The sequence below is a fragment of the Corvus cornix genome, chromosome 19 (genome assembly GCF_000738735.6).
Source record: "Corvus cornix cornix isolate S_Up_H32 chromosome 19, ASM73873v5, whole genome shotgun sequence".
NCBI classification, from domain to species: Eukaryota; Metazoa; Chordata; class Aves; order Passeriformes; family Corvidae; genus Corvus; species Corvus cornix.
In genome coordinates, this window is record NC_046348.1 from 8,449,364 (window position 1) to 8,465,868 (window position 16,505).

Below are 16,505 nucleotides of genomic sequence, written 5' to 3' on the forward strand. Positions count from 1 at the left end.
CAAGAGGGGTGGTCCAGGGGCACCCCCGGTGTCCCTGCGGTGTCCCTGCGGTGTCTCCCCGGTGTCTCCCCGGTGTCTCCCCGGTGTCTCCCCGGTGTCCCCTCGGTGTCCCCTTGTCCGGCCGCCCTGCCCGGCCCACGTGACCGCGCGGGCCGGCCCGCGCGCGGGGCGGAAGTGACGTCGCGGCCCCTCGGTCGCATGATGTGGCAAAAAAAAAAAGGCCGGGGAGGGGAGGGAGGGAGTGATGCGTCCTCAAATAGTCCCTTCCGGCGGCGCATCACCGCACGCCGCTCCCATTGGCGCTGTTCGCCCAGATCCCTCCGCGCGGGAGGCCCGCGGCGGCAGGTGCGGGTATCCTTCCGCGGCGGTATCCTTCCGCCGGCGGGGGCAGCTTCCGCACGGCCCCGCTCCGCCATCGCGGCCCTGCTCCGCCTGCACCGCTGAGCCCGGCCCGGCCCGGCCCGGAGCGCCCCGCCGCCGCCATGGCCCAGATTCTGCCCATCCGCTTCCAGGAGCATCTCCAGGTGGGCGCGGGGGCGGGCGGGCCGCTGTCTCGCTCCGCCGGGGGAGCCTCCCGGGGACGGTGCCGGGGGAGAAGCGCCGGGCCTGCCCGCGGTGCCTCCGTGTGGGGCGGCCGAGCGCCCTCGGCGGGGTGTTCGCCCTCCAGATGTCCGAAGGCTCGGGGAGCGCTTCCCGAAGGGCACCTTCCGGGAGGGGCCGGGCCGGGCAGCCCGCCCTTGCCGGTGGCCCGCGGGCCGTGGCCCGGCGGGGTGGGCGAGGCTGGCGCGGTGCCCGTGCGGGCCGGGCGGTGCGGGCGGGGCGCGGGTGGCTCCTCTGCGCTTCCCGGGGCAGCGCCGGGAGGAAATCCCGGCTCAGCGCGGGGTCTGTAGGGCACGAGGGGTGAGCTGGTCGGGTGGCCGAGCTGTCTCTGTGTGCTGCTTAATTTTATTTGTTTGAATGGTGGTGGAGCCTCTGTAGTTCTAAAGACAGGCTAAATCGTTTTGCCGGTGTTCCCGCTTGTAATGTCATCTTCTGGAAGGAAAAGCACGTATTGCAGTGAAATGTGGGAGCTGCTGCGGCTCCCTGCAGTGCAGCTGTGGCAGTGCAGGTGCCCAGGTGCCAGCTCTGGTGTCCGCTGGCCTCTTCCCAGTCGCAGCTCTGGCTCTCATTGCACCATAACCACATGCTAATCGTTTATTTCCGAGTGATGGCCTTTAATTTCTCTAACATGACTTCCTGGAGGCGCTGGTAGCACATCCTAAGCGGGCTCTGGTGCGGGAATGCAGGGTTACCTTCCCGGAGCAGTGTGTGCCTCCCGTGTCCGTGGGTGAAGCTGGAGCACAGGGAGGGGTCTGGAAGTGATGATCCAGTTGTGCAATGGGCACTTCCTATCTGACAGGTCTGAAGGGCGAAGTACTACGGGCCACGGTGTTACTAAACTTGGTTTCACTGCTGAGGAGCGTTTTTTGAGGAGAATTCGTGTAATAAAAGCTGCATTGGCACACCTGGCCAAGGTCTTCTGGCAGCCTGCTGCCCTGTGGTGCCAGTGTCTGTGTTTAGTTTGTGTTCAGCTAGCTGGGGCTGTGGTGGGCACTAATGTAGTGATGGATTTGCATGATTTATAGTGACTTTTCTCCAAACTCAAATAGGAAAAAGTTAATACTTATTTGAAGGTTGCAGCTGTTCGTAGTGTCTAAAATCGCTGCTGTTGTTTAGGTGGGCAGCTGAGCACTGAATTATTTTACTCCAATATCGTTTTAAAGCCCAGCCAGAATTCATAGTTTAGGTGTCCCTGTAGTGAGCAGCACAGATAGGAGAACCTCAGGAGTTGGCCAGAGCTTCAGCTCCAAGCAAGTGCCTTGTCCTGGTAGCTGCAAAGCCCAGAACCAGGTACTGAGGAGGTTCTGTACACTTAGGAGAAACTCATCCCTCTGAGCAGCCCAACTCTCAATCAAGTATTGTGGCAACACACCTCTGATACATTATTTAAGACCCCAACCTTGCATGTGACCCACTGCCAGGTCTCTAATGACATGAGTGCTGTTACATAATGAAACTCATCTGCTTCACGCCAGAAGTGCTGGGAGCTTTCAGGCTAGCACATGGTGGAGCAGGACTGTTCTGACTGATTTATCTGTTTATTTGGGGTTTAATTTGCATTTTCTCTGCCTGTGCCTATTCAGTGTGGAACACTGGCTGAACCAGAATCTTTTACAGCTGCACGTAGGAGCTGATCCTTTCTGGGATGGGTGTGCACCCCTCTGAGCCTGGGTGCACGTGGCTCTTGCCCTTAATGCTGCAGTTGGCTGCAGCTACTGAACTTCCTCCTTTCGTTTCATTGAAAAATTTCAGAGGAATTTGAATTCTAGGAGTTAATTGCTTTTCTGCTGGAGGTTCTGACATAAATTTTGAGAGCAGAAACATTCATATTGCGATGTTTTTTGCTATCCAGGCTGCTCCTAGGAAGTCCTCATGGACTCTATAATACAATTTCTTGAGCTGTACCTGACCCACATTGTCTAGGAAACTTGTTGTACAGGTGTTGTGCAGCACTTGCGAGTTTGTAGTGATGCTTAATGAAAGATGAGGTACCCAACTGGAGCATTAGCTATAAAAAGCAGGTGATGGATTTACATGAGAAAGTTTTTGCAGGCTATTATTGAAATCAGTCAACACACAGTGTGATCGTAGCTCTCCACAGATTCATTATTAGAGGTTAAAAAATGGTCAAGTACAAAGCTTGTCTGATCTTCAGCTTCAGGCCAGTCCATTGCCTGTTGCTGTGCAGCTCGGCTGTGTGATTTGGGAATGAAGAGAGAAAAGTTCCAGAACCTTGCTCCTGAGTGCCTCATCTCTTGTGTGCACAGTGCTTTGTACCCCTAATTGGAGCTAAAGGTGTACTTTGGACAAGAAGTTAAGGGAGGGAGGTTTCTGGGGAGCTTAAACCAAAAAGTGTTGTCAGGTTTCAGGGTTTGTTTGTCTGAGTTCCATCACATGCTCTGCAATCTCAGCAGCCCCAGGTGTGCAGGCTGTTATCTGTGTGGTGTCTGTTGGACATCCCTGCCTTGCCACCAAAGAACATCAACAACAGGCTGTGGAGAAACTTTCCATGGGAATTTTCAAGGAGGAACCTGATTCCTGTGCTATCAAAACTCATGTTATTAAACTTTATATAGCTACTTCTTTTTCTTTTTTTTTTCAAAGTGGCTATGAGGAAACAATCCACTGTGCATGTAGTGGGAGATCAGAGTTCAGTGTGTGGGATGATTGCAAATCTGCTTGCTTCTATCCAGGCTTCAGGGATTCCTAAAATGTGCCAGTGTGTGTTCGAGGGTGAAAGTAAAACAGCTGCTTACTGTGGTGGGTCAGTGGAGCTTTTCTAAGATGACAATTCTTGGTGAGTGAGAAGGAACCAGATGAATTAGCAGCTGATGAACTGTGATTGCCAGTTAATTTAATCACACTACCCTGAAATATATAAATACTGAACTTGGACCAGGCCCTCTGCTGTACTGAGTTAAGGCATTAATAAATACTCTTCTGAATCTAAATATTTTTGTAAGACAATGTAGACAGTAGAGAAAACTGCCATCTCAGGCTGTGCACTTGATACCAAGACAGAACTGCTTTTTTAACACTAGGAAAAGGGGGTTTGTATCTATTGTTCATTGATGGAGCAAACCTGAATGGCAGCTGTGCTGTACTGCTGTGGTGGTGCTTGGGTGGCTCTTGGAATCACAGCTGTGCCAAAGAATAAAACAGGACAGCCAGAGCACCATAGAATAAAACATAAATTCAATACGTTGTTCTAAAAATGACAAAGAGCAAAATTCTTCCATGTATTGTGCTGACAGTGAGTTTAATACAGCCTAAACCACAAAATCTCTGCTGTAACAGCATTAGTTTGAAGCAGTTACATCCTTTGTTGATAATACAAGTCAGGAATTAGAGGACTGCTGTGCCTAATGCTGTTTTGGTGGGATTCTTGCTCTCTGCTTCTTAGTGGATCTGAATTCCTAAAGCCAGTGAGTTTAGAGTATTCCTGTGGAGGGAAAATACCTAACAGAGAACTGAAATGTCTTGTGGAGAGAGAGATTGCGTGTGTGTGTCAACTAATTGGATAGGAGCAATTAGTTAAGCAGTTTATAAGCTGCTCTGGGCATATCCCTCGCAGCAGGCACTGAGGTGCAGGGCCCTGGCTGCCTTGGTGGCCGTGCTGATTTAGTGCTTCCTGCTGGGATTGGGGCCTCAGCCAAAGATAAGGAATGGGATTCAGTGGTTCTGAACTCCAGTTTCAGCAGGTACAGCTTCAGTGGTGGAGCTGAAACAGTCCCAGAGCACGTCTGTGGCTGCTGAGAGCGGGTGGTGCCTCGGCCTGCTGGGAGTGAGGCAGAAAATAGGAAGGATACAGAAATAGGAGAGCTCTTGAATGTTAGAGAGGTCCCTTATCTGTTGAAAACATGACTTCCTAGCCTGCCACAAGCTGTAACTCTTACCTTGCACTGGTAAATATGAAGTACTTTGCCGTGGACTGACTGTTGGGACTCTCAGAACTGCAGGCAGTAACTAACAGAGCAGCACAAACATAAATAGTTTTGTGTGACTTAAGTTTGCTTTTATGAATTTTCATGTATAGAATTAAAGGAGCAGCTGAAGTGTAGCCTGGTGTCTGCCTTGTTCAGTCAAAGCCCAGTAAAGCATGGCCTGAGAGAGCTAATGTGACTCACTGCACATTGGGGGACTTCTCAAAAAAATGGGAATTTTCCAATTAAGTGGCATTTTGCAGCTATGTCATTTCTAGCTGCATGTAGATAAGGAGTCTCTGGGCAGGGGCTGAGCAGCTGCTTGTGGCCACAAGAGCAATGGTTATATCCTGTTGAGTGTGAGAGTCGAGGTGAAATGTGTGCTCAGCAGTTCTGTGCCCTTCCTCATAGGCAAGGAGAAATTATCTGACAGCTAAGCAGACTGTCACAAGAAAGGGAACATTACAAGAAGGGGTCAACAAAGAGACTCCTGTCAGCAGTTTTACCGTTCAGTTTGATGTCCCATCCATGTGACAACTTCTCTGGCTAAGTTACCAAGAATGCACTTGAATTATCTTGCAGTGAAAAAATAATTCTGGTAATCAAACATTGCCTTACCATGTTACAATGACTCACATCTCGGTGCCGCTCAGATAAAGGCCATCACAGAATTCCATGCTTCAGCAGAGCCTGCAAGTGACTGAAGTATCTGATCTTGGGTGAGATGAGTCCTTTGAGGCGACATCTCTGCTGAACACAAGAGTTGCTGCTGTCCCTGACAATCTGTTTCATGGTTCCACTCTACTGGAGCAGCTATTTCACAGAACACTTTATTCCTAGCAGGAGTGTGGTGTAACTGATCTTTCCAACAAATGGTGGTGTAAAATAACTCGAACTGTAAATCAGTTGCCTAAGCACAGTTAGCAAGTTCTGCTTTCATATCTGCTTGAAAGCCAAGGAAGTGGGTTTTGTAGTAAAATGTAGCAATGTCTTAAATTCCCTTTTTTAATTTATGAATCAGTGAAATGTAGTGGACCTAGTGCAACATTAAATATTTGGAGTTTTTTCCCTTTGTATAAAGAGGAGAGGTAGAAAATCTGCCATTAACCCCTGTGCACCTTTAGTTGTAGTTCAACTCACGAGTTTGTACATGGAATAGTATTGAAATTTTCAGAATAAAAGCCTTCAAAGAAATATTTGCTGTCATGTTTCCTAACAGTAATCTTCATCTCTGTTTGCTTTGCTTAGCTTTATAAACACGCCTGCCCCACTCACCTGAACTTTAGCCTGTTTGGGCAGGAAAACAACCTATATTCCAGGGAATGATCTCTGCTCAAGAGTTCTGGTGCAGCCAAGAAATTTACTGTTGGCTTTACCAGCTGGGCGAGGCAAGTGCCACTTTTGGCCAGTGACACTCTTGTGTAACCAGACAAAGAGATTGTCACCACCAGAGCCAACTTCCTGACCCTTGAAGCAGACGTGGTTCACACTGCTTCACACACTTGGTTTGTTGAGATGAAAAGATGAAGCGTTAGCAGAAGGAGTTTGTGTGCTTAGAGACCTTGCTGATGGTTGCACCTCCATCAGAAAACTCCAGGCTTTCTTCAGAGCTCCTGTGCCAATCTCCTGTGCCAATCTTCTAAACCTTTGCAGAGAAATACCACACCTTTGATAACAGAAATGCAAAAAGTCTCCCATCTCCCACCTAGGGTTAGTGCCTCAGACCTGGCACTAGCAGATGGCAGTTTGCTGTGATTAAGGTAAATCTGTCTTGAAATATCCAAGCACCTTTGATGTGGTGGTTTTGTCCAGACCTCTGTAAGACATCCTGCCATCTGCTCGGGCTTGCTTCTCTGATTTGTTCTGTCGACAACCTTTGAGTGTAGTGCTGTAAGTTACTGCCAAGCTTGGCTCTCTGCAGCTGCCCCCCTCTACCAAATTAACAAGGAAACTTAGTGCTTGATAAATGATTTTGCACTTGTTAAGCCTGCAGCCCTAGCAAAAGGAATTGCCACATCCCAGTAAGTCACTCCAGTAAGTCACACCAAACTCTCACATCTTCAAACCTTCCCTCCCTGCAGGGGTGTGACTGGGTTGCATATAACCCTGCCTAGCTCGTGTACAATGCCAGAGTCCCAGGTCTAGAGGACACTGCTCCAAGTGTGAAAAGGAGACATGAGCTTGAATCTAAAATTTTCTAAGTGGCTGGACAATATGTAGTCAGGTGCTGGGATGATGGACCTCAAACACTCACTTAAATCTGAGTAAAAGAGTTCTGACCTGTCAAGGAGGTAGGGTTTGATTTTTTTTTTTTTTTTTTTTTAATAGCTGTCAAACACTGTCACCGGGAAATTTCCTGCCTTTATTGTCAGGTATTCCCTGGGCAATCAACATCATCCGTCAAAGTGACTTTTGTGAAGCTTGTTCTGTTAACTTGGTGTGCCATAGCTCAGATGTTACTTGCTCCTCACATGTACTGTTGGAGAGCCTGGGCAAAGGGGAAGTGGAGTAAAATCCTCTTTATCAGGAGCTGCAAACAGGCAGGAGCAGAGCTGGGGCATGGCCTCCTTGGAGCTGGTGCAGAGCACAGCTGATAAGAGCTGAGTGCTCCAAACCAGGGCAATCATCCTAAACTGGCTTTGAAGGTCTCGCCCTTCTTGGGACATCTTGGGTTTGAAGGTCTTCCAGAAAGAAAAATACCAGAATATTAGAAGTGATAGTTCTTCTAATAGTAGAAAACTGGAGTTCTTAAGGTATGGACGAGCTGGATATCTGTGTGTGAGGTGAACTGACCATGCTGCATTTTCACTGTTAAAAATGCAATAAACTTTGTTTCCCTACCGACATCCTCGTACAGTAGCTTTGCAAAAGTGCTATTAACTAAACTGTTTTGTTGCAAGCAGTGCAAGAAACATAAATTAAAGGTAGGTATTGAAAGGCTTAGGGGAGCAGACTGTGGCTCAGCAGAGAAGGAAGCAGTTTATTGATAACTTTGGTGTTAAGTAGGGCCGTGGCTGAGCCATTGCTGATTTCAGTAGTACCCAGCTCTGCCTCCTGCTGCGAGACAGGCCTGGGCTAATTGCTAGACAGGCAGCTTTTTTTAGCTCCACAAGGATAAAGATAAAGCTCAGACACCTCACGTGTAATGTTAAGCGTGAAATAGTGATAGCTGTCAAACCCAGTGGATGAGTTCAGGGAGGAAAGCTGGTGAGAGTGAGGACTGAAGCTGCAAGTCCAGCATGGCGAGTTCAGTGTGCCTTAAACCACGTGAGGGGGCTCAAAAATTGAGTTATTAACGTTTAAGTTGTAAATAGACCTTGAAGACAAGACACCAAGTGCTTGAATGCTGCAGGGCTTCTCCAGGAAGCCTGCTGGGCTTAGTTGAAATTGTGCAACACGGTGTGTCATGCTGGTTTTGGGTAGCATGGCTGTTTTGTGACAAAACGAAGCAAAGTCTGATATTTCCTGTGACATTCACAAAAACTTTGTGGCTATACCAAGGTAATCACTTAATGTTAAACCTTATTTTTCTCTTCCAGCTCCAAAATCTGGGCATCAACCCAGCAAACATTGGGTTCAGCACTCTGACAATGGAGTCTGACAAATTCATCTGCATCAGAGAGAAAGTAGGAGAACAGGCTCAAGTGGTGATCATTGACATGAATGACCCCAGCAACCCAATCCGAAGACCCATTTCAGCTGACAGTGCTATCATGAACCCTGCCAGTAAAGTCATTGCATTAAAAGGTATGAAGTCCTGATAAAGGGCTGTTTGAAGTGGATGGAAGGCTTTCTGTAGAACTAGTTTGAGTGACTGAGGTCTCTCAGGTAATTTATGTGGGAGGATCCTGTAGCAATTTTCCACAGCTTAATGGGAGCTTAAGTTGAATGCATTTTCAGTTCTTCTGGAGGCAGCTGGGCAGGGAGCTTCAGCTGAAGCTTCCTGCCATTTGCTGATCATTAGGATGAGTTTTTTCCTTCAGTCCAAATGCTTGCAGCTTCTGAGCAGAGAGAGCTGGAAGCCAAGTGTGGGCTTTAAGGAATCATGTTAGAGGGAAGAGAGGGAACAGTATAAGGTCTATCAGCTAAACCTTTCCTTAGAGAAAGGAAAACTGAGGCTGGGAAGGGGGGACAAATATTCCTGAAGGCCTTAGTTTGGCCTTGCTGAAAGAGACCAGTGCATATTTATTGTATCAGTCAGTGATAAGAGCAGTAGAACTATGCAGAGAAGACTTGTGTGGTGAAGGAAGTACAAGGTCAGCCAGCTTGGTATCTCGGATGATACAGAGAACAAGCATTCCTCTGGAGTCTCCAGAAATGTCTGTCTCTTCCCCTAAGAGCCCCAAAAAGCCTTCAGTGCAGCCATTCTAGAAATGCATGTATTGCTAATGGAAAGATTTATATGTATCCAATGTTACCTAACTTTGACTTTAATACTGTGCTACTGTTTTGTCACAACTTTAATGCTTTCTTGTGTGTGCAGATGGTGAGTTACTTCAATTGACTGTACTAGTTCCTGTTGTGTCTTATGACAAGAAAAAGCAGAATAAAATGGCTCAGATTGATGGTGCACATGGCTGAACAGTGGTGTTTAAGCAACTGAAGGCCTAAAACTCAGAGGTTTTTCATACCCTCCCAAACAAGGGAGTCCTTAAGATTCCAAAAACTATCCCACTCAAGAACCCAAAGCGTACTTAAATCATTGGGATCTTGATACTGAGCTTTTTATGAACAGGACTGACCCTTTTGACTCAAGTCTAGATTTTGCCTCGTAATATACCTTGCCTAGCATGTAGGAATGTGTTACCTGAATGTCCTTCTCCCTTGACCCTAAAGCTCCAGCTGCACTAGATGCAGAAACAAACTGCTGCCTATAGCCTGAGTAATTCTGTAGTAGAGAGATTTCTCCAAGTTCTGGAGAAACTCCTGACTCAGCATCTTGCATCAATTGCTGAACTAATGGCTTTGAACTAGATCAGTCCTTGGTGAGCACAGGCACTTGGCCCCTGTGGCACTGTGACTTCCTCAGGCTGGGCTGCAGTTAGTAACTGTAGCAGATATTCTGACCTGCATCCAGTTTCATGGGATCTTCTGTATTTCTCCTGGGCTACGCTTGTGTGTGCTTAAATAACTCTTTCCTATAAGAGTAGAACTGCTCCGAACCTTTCTTATCTTCTCAACAGGAAGAAATAATTTCTTAGGCCACTGTGTTATAAAAACTGGTAGAAATGACTGCAGGTGGCTGTTCAGGATTTTTGTATGCACCATTCTATGTGATTTGGAGAACTGTTCCTCTTGCCTTCTAGAGCTTGTGTTGGTCACTAGATTCCTTCCCTTGCACAGTTCCTGTCAGTCTGGTTTGCAGTCAGTAGCTGTGTATCCCATTAGTGCATCCCCAAGGTTTTGGTTAATTAGCCTGAATTACAAAAGCCCTCTGCCAACCTGACTGTTCCATGTTGTGCCCTTTTAATATTTAAAACAGATGTGGACATAGCTTTTAATGCCACTGGCATAGCTTCCCTCACAACTCCAAAGAGCCTCAGCATGATTGTAACCTGGTTTTGATGTACGTGAAATATCCTCCAACCCATTTGTGTGGCTGAAGCTTTTGTCTCCTACCAACCTGTTCTCCACATCTGTTTGATTGCTCAGTAGTGGCAAATTGGTAAAATCATCCCTAGGAGTGTGGTCTGGTTCAAAGTAAAAGCTGGTCCCTGAAGGTCTGCCAGTGTAGAACAGCTTTTTCTTGAAGGAAGTCCCCAGGGTTTCATGTCCTAGTGCAGCTCTTCTGCTCTGTCACGTGGCTAACGATGCTGTGTCTTCTAGCTGGGAAAACGCTGCAAATCTTCAACATTGAAATGAAGAGCAAGATGAAGGCTCACACCATGACAGATGATGTCACCTTCTGGAAGTGGATCTCTCTGAACACTGTTGCCCTTGTGACGGATAATGCAGTTTACCACTGGAGCATGGAGGGGGAGTCCCAGCCTGTGAAGATGTTTGATCGCCACTCCAGCCTTGCTGGCTGCCAGATCATCAACTACAGGACTGATGCCAAGCAGAAATGGCTCCTGCTGACTGGAATATCTGCACAGGTACTTCACCTCCAGGAAGGTGTGGAAACCCCAGAGCGTGTCTTGTTGTCTCCTTCTATGGGAACAGGACTGATGTGTTTATTTTATTAAATGCAAATGCTTGTCTTGAACTTCAAATAACAAACCTAAGTGTAACTGAAAATCTCACTTTAAAGTAATTGGATTTGTAGTGATATAAGCACTAGTACAAGGTTAAGAGTTTGAAATGATGCTGTTGTAAGAGGAAGCTTGAAATGGCAGCATATTTACCAGTATTAACTTAAATGAAATTACTGAGTGCCTATTTTTCCTGACACTTGTTCTTTTTTGTGTAGCAAAACCGTGTAGTGGGAGCAATGCAGCTGTACTCTGTGGACAGAAAAGTGTCACAGCCCATCGAGGGACATGCAGCCAGCTTTGCACAGTTCAAGATGGAAGGGAATGCTGAAGAATCCACTCTCTTCTGTTTTGCAGTAAGAGGGCAAGCTGGGGGTAAGGTAAGGCTTGGTTCTAAATATACTGTAATCTTTAGTGACTCACCGTGGTTCTCTGCTTCCAGGAGAACAAGTGGTTTAATGCAAAAAGTTGCATTTAAGGAAGAAAGTGAAGGACTGTGTCAGTCTGGATATGGCATATGGTGCATGCAGAGCTTGGACTACCTGGTGTAGCAAGAATCTGTGAGTGGAGAAGTTAAGTGGCATGTCATGACCAGCCTAATTAGCTGCTTGAAACATGTGACTCTCAGCTTCACAGGCTAAGCTTGAGGGAAAAGCTGTCGCAATCTTTCTTTGATGCTGATCCCTGGTATCAGACTCAACTAATTTCCAAATTATTGGATGAAAATTTTTTAAAATGAAGCAATAGTGTTGCAAGGCTAAATAGTGCTCCAGTGCCAATGCTGGAATTATGTGAGTTACAGCAAAACCAGGGTAAAATCAGAGTTAAATTCAGAGAAACTGAATCTTCAGAACTGTCTCTAGAATGTGAACCAAGTTAAAAGAGTGCATCTAAAGTAACCCAGCAGAATCCTGAAACTTCCAAGTAATTAGGGGTAACTAAAGATTGTATTTAACTGTTTCCCTCTCCTATGGTACATGAATACCAGATGCCACACCTTTAGCCAGTGACATTTAGCCAGTGAATTTAGAAAGATTAACTTAGTTTGTCTTTGCATAAATTTGGGATTAAGGCTGAGCAGCAAGAAGATGCTGTAACTTCATTGTTGAATCTATTGTTAAATAAATTGGATGCAAGAACTAATGTTATCTCTTGCACAGCTGCATATCATTGAGGTTGGCACACCACCCACTGGGAATCAGCCCTTTCCAAAGAAAGCTGTGGATGTCTTCTTTCCTCCTGAAGCACAAAGTGACTTTCCTGTTGCTATGCAGGTATGACAGCTGCAAACAGATCTGCAGCTTCTCTTGGTGGATGTGACTGGAGCAGGGCACTGGGAGTCAGCTGGTTAATGTGGACCTGAGGGTTGGCCCTAAACTGGTGTGACTGGTGTGACTGCTGCTCCTGCTTCAGTAGTGGTAAAGTAAAGGTGGAGACAAGCAGCATTCAAAAGCAGCCTATTCTTATTTATGGAAGAAATATCCATGTGTTTTAACTGCTTTTCAAGCTCTTCAAACATCATTCTGCTGTGATACTACTCAAGTAAAAATAAAACAGCACTTCTGGCTGTCCTGAAATGGCCCAGCTGTTTGCTGAGTCTCAAAAGCACCAACTCATTTATCCAGTGCCAAATTTGAGTAATCTATTTGTGTTTTGCAGATCAGTGACAAGCACGATGTGGTGTTCCTCATAACAAAGTATGGCTACATCCACTTGTATGACCTGGAAACTGGCACCTGTATCTACATGAACAGGATCAGTGGAGAGACCATTTTTGTTACTGCACAGCACGAAGCAACAGCTGGAATTATTGGAGTAAACAGAAAGGGACAAGTAAGGAAACCTGGCCTGGAAACCACTTCTTTAGCTAATCCCACTGGCTCTTTGTGATACACTGCAGGGTTCCTATCTATGTCTAAAAGTTTCCAGAGATGGTGACTTTGAACTCTGTTCAGAACATATGAGGTCTGTCAGTGCTGTGAGCCCCAAAATAAATTTGCTGTTCTATCTCCATACACATCTAACTCAACTGCTTTAAACAAGTTACTAACATTGTACAGCCATGCCTTTAGCCCAGATTGATTTTGGGTGGTATTGCTGGGCATGGGGAATATGGAGCAGACTTGTTCCTGGTATCCCCTAGGATTGGTTACTTAAGACACTGAGTACAGGTTTTAGAAAGAGCCCTGTATCCCTGAAAGATCCATTGTGTTTCTACCTCTGCAAATACCTTAATTAAACTATTAGTTGCCTGCTTTGATGCCGACAATGGATGACATTGGCTCTTTCTAACCAGAGGTCTCTTTAATAAAATGACAAGTATCAGTTATCAAGGGATGAAAAACTTTCCATGAATACCATAACTTTCCTCTTAGAAGTTAGCTTAGCCTTTGTCTCACTTTTGATAATTGGACTAACTGGAGGTTTCCCCTGATGGTTTATTCAGGTGCTCTCAGTGTGTGTGGAAGAGGAGAACATCATTCCCTACATCACAAACGTGCTGCAGAATCCTGACCTGGCTTTACGGATGGCTGTCCGCAACAACCTGGCGGGGGCCGAGGAGCTCTTTGCCAGAAAATTCAATGCACTCTTTGCACAAGGGAACTACTCAGAGGCAGCAAAAGTGGCAGCTAATGCCCCAAAGGTAAAGTGTTCAGAACAGCACTGAACTCTGCTGGCTTCAGCTTCTTGCTTCAGGAAAGCTCAGTGAATTTTCTAAGTGCCAAGGGCACAGTCTTGTTGTTGCTCCTGTCCTAAGGTGTACAGGTGCTTCACAGGTATCTTGGGTGCTGACACTGATTGCAGGCTGGATGATCTTATGAGTTTGTAAAGCCCACAGAGGAGGGGAGGAATAAATGATGAACTAATGGCTATGAGTCACAGTGTTTCTGGTACTTACCTTTACTTCTCCAGTTACGCCAAAAAGTGTCTGTGAAAAGACAACCTCTAGCAGAGGCTTATCCTGGAAACAGGATAAAAATGTACAGACTAAGACTAAATTCAGATGAGAGGAATTTGCTTGCAAGGCCAAGGGTGTCGTAATTCTGGACTTAAATCTGCATTGCTACTGAAATAAATTTAATGGGCTGTTAATAGCACATTTTCTGTCAAAGCATCTCAGTGCCTGAACTGATGTTCAGCCATATTGCTCCTGACGTTCTGGGCTGGCAAAACATAGAAATGCTTGTGACAGCTACAATGACATTACCTCCAGCTTCCTGGAGCAACTCTTGCCAAGCCACAATAGCAGAAAAGAAAATTAAAGTGGCTCTCTCTCTCTCTCTCTGGCAGGGAATCCTGCGTACTCCAGACACCATACGCCGGTTCCAGAGTGTTCCAGCTCAGCCAGGGCAGACTTCCCCTCTCCTGCAGTATTTTGGCATTCTGCTGGACCAAGGGCAGCTGAACAAGTATGAGTCACTGGAGCTCTGCAGACCAGTGCTCCAGCAGGGCCGCAAGCAGCTCTTGGAAAAATGGTTAAAAGAAGATAAGGTAAGTTCGGGATCCATACCTTCAGAGCCGTGGGTGGGAAGGAGCAGCACTGTGTGACAGCCTCCCCCCTTCCCAGGAAAACTCAGCTGGGAGCTCAGCTGTGACAGCAAATAGCTGAGCAATAGGTGCTCACTCTACCTGTCACTATGACTCGAGTTACTGCAAGAGCATTGATCAAATACTCAGAGCTTCACTCATTCTATCTTTAAAATCACAGCAGGATGAGCATGGAAAGCCTCCGAGCTGCTGCTGTGCTTTGCCAAACCATTCCTTTGGATGCTGACTGCAAGTGCTTTTGAGCTGTGGTTACATTTGTGTAATTAGGGAAGACACACACTGATACAATGTGTCACCCAGTTGTTTTTGGCTCTGAAAATGCCTTTGACTCGTGTAGAACAGCATGAGGAGCAGAGCCCGCTAGATGACTGCTGGGAAAGTCAGCTCAGGCTCTCAAGCTGAACCTTAATTTTTTAAAGAGAAGTCCAAAAGGAAGATAAATGAGGAAGGGGGTGGTAGTGCATTTCAGCATGGCACTGTCAGGGTGGGCTGACTGCGTTTCTGTTTCTGAACAGCTGGAGTGCTCGGAGGAGCTGGGAGACCTTGTGAAATCCGTAGATCCCACGCTAGCACTTAGTGTCTATCTGAGAGCCAACGTTCCAAACAAGGTCATCCAGTGTTTTGCTGAAACCGGACAAGTCCAGAAGATTGTTTTGTATGCTAAGAAGGTGAGAGAAAATTAAATTGCTGTATCTATCCTGTGTTTAAGAGTAACAACTGCATGTTCCAAGTAGCTAAAAGTAACTGTGGGGGAATCTGAGAGCCTGTATAGTATTTACTTTTGCCTTTATGAATAATTACTTTTGCCTTTATGAATAATCACTGCTAGACTTCATACATGAGTCTTTTTCTTCTTCCCCGTGTATCCTTTCCCAAAAGAGGAAATCCTGACTGGGTTGTGTAATCTCCTGACAGCAGCTTTTACTGAGCTCTATATTTAACAAGGTGTGTGCTCTTGCTGAGTTTTCACTTTTCATCATCTCTTCAGGTTGGATATACTCCAGACTGGATTTTTTTGCTGAGGAATGTAATGAGAATCAGCCCTGATCAAGGACAGCAGTTTGCACAAATGCTCGTTCAAGATGAAGAGCCTCTTGCAGATATAACACAGGTAAATAACTGTATTTTATTGCTATGAAACGTTGACTTCAAAGCATTAAGTTGGTAAGAGGAGCCATGCTCTGACCACCAGAGCTATGAGTTTGAATTTAACTTTGGAAGCTGCGTTGATGCTTAAATATGCTTCAAGTTCCTAATCAAAAACCTAAATTTCTTTTTTTTTTGCAGATTGTGGATGTCTTTATGGAATATAATTTAATCCAGCAATGTACAGCCTTTCTGCTGGATGCACTGAAGAATAATCGTCCCTCAGAAGGTCCCCTGCAAACACGTTTACTTGAGATGAACCTCATGCACGCACCTCAGGTACGTGCTCAGAGTTCCTGGGGCTGGACGTGACAGATACTGGTGGCAGTGTTCAGGAACTGAGTGAAAATGTTCAATATTCCTTCTAGGTTGCAGATGCCATCCTGGGAAACCAAATGTTTACTCACTATGACCGGGCTCACATAGCTCAGCTGTGTGAGAAGGCTGGTTTGCTGCAGAGAGCACTCGAGCACTTCACAGACCTGTACGACATCAAGCGTGCGGTAGTTCACACTCACCTCCTCAATCCTGAGGTAAGGCGTCAAACACCCTGCATCTAACAAATCCAGCCTTTAATAACTGCTGTTCTGCTCAGCTCTAAAATGGCTTGTGTGTCTTTGCAGTGGTTAGTGAATTATTTTGGGTCCTTATCAGTAGAAGACTCTCTGGAGTGTCTGCGTGCGATGTTGTCCGCTAACATCCGTCAGAACCTGCAGATCTGTGTCCAGGTAGCTTCCAAATACCATGAGCAGCTGTCAACACAGTCACTCATTGAGCTCTTTGAGTCCTTCAAGAGCTTTGAAGGTGAGTTTGTACTTCTGCAAGAGGAGCTGGTGCTCACCTCGTTATAGATGTGCGTATGAAGGACTGTCTCTGCTGAAATCTAGAAAGCCATAATGAACTTAAGTAGTTAGGCCTCAAACTGTCTTGAAACAGACCTAAACGTTAAAGTTTTCCTGTTTAGGATGGGTACCGTTATTCAGTTGCATGTTGTTTTTCTGAAATCCTGGAAAATGTTTGGAACTGTAGAAAAACCCAAAATGCTGGCCTGTTTCCCTTGTCCAAAATGGTTATCTTTAATTTCTGTAGCCTTTGG

General features: G+C 46.0%; 1 protein-coding gene across 7 annotated transcripts in view; it reads left to right on the forward strand.

Moving 5' to 3' along the window:
- Positions 1-377: 377 nt before the first annotated feature.
- Positions 378-16,505, forward strand: part of CLTC (clathrin heavy chain) — a 30,169-nt gene continuing 14,041 nt past the window's right edge. For 3 of the 7 annotated variants that reach the window (XM_039562838.1, XM_039562840.1, XM_039562841.1), the window contains exons 1-14: positions 379-524; positions 8,063-8,270; positions 9,007-9,009; positions 10,350-10,618; positions 10,933-11,094; positions 11,875-11,988; positions 12,374-12,547; positions 13,161-13,358; positions 14,006-14,206; positions 14,779-14,931; positions 15,252-15,374; positions 15,551-15,688; positions 15,778-15,942; positions 16,033-16,213. In XM_039562838.1, the coding sequence (XP_039418772.1) occupies positions 483-524; positions 8,063-8,270; positions 9,007-9,009; positions 10,350-10,618; positions 10,933-11,094; positions 11,875-11,988; positions 12,374-12,547; positions 13,161-13,358; positions 14,006-14,206; positions 14,779-14,931; positions 15,252-15,374; positions 15,551-15,688; positions 15,778-15,942; positions 16,033-16,213 (2,131 nt within the window). In that variant the 5' untranslated portion in view covers positions 379-482. Of the gene's footprint in view, positions 525-8,062; positions 8,271-9,006; positions 9,010-10,349; positions 10,619-10,932; positions 11,095-11,874; positions 11,989-12,373; positions 12,548-13,160; positions 13,359-14,005; positions 14,207-14,778; positions 14,932-15,251; positions 15,375-15,550; positions 15,689-15,777; positions 15,943-16,032; positions 16,214-16,505 lie in introns of all 7 variants that reach the window. The other 4 variants (XM_039562837.1, XM_039562839.1, XM_039562842.1 and 1 more) reach the window with 2 other exon arrangements.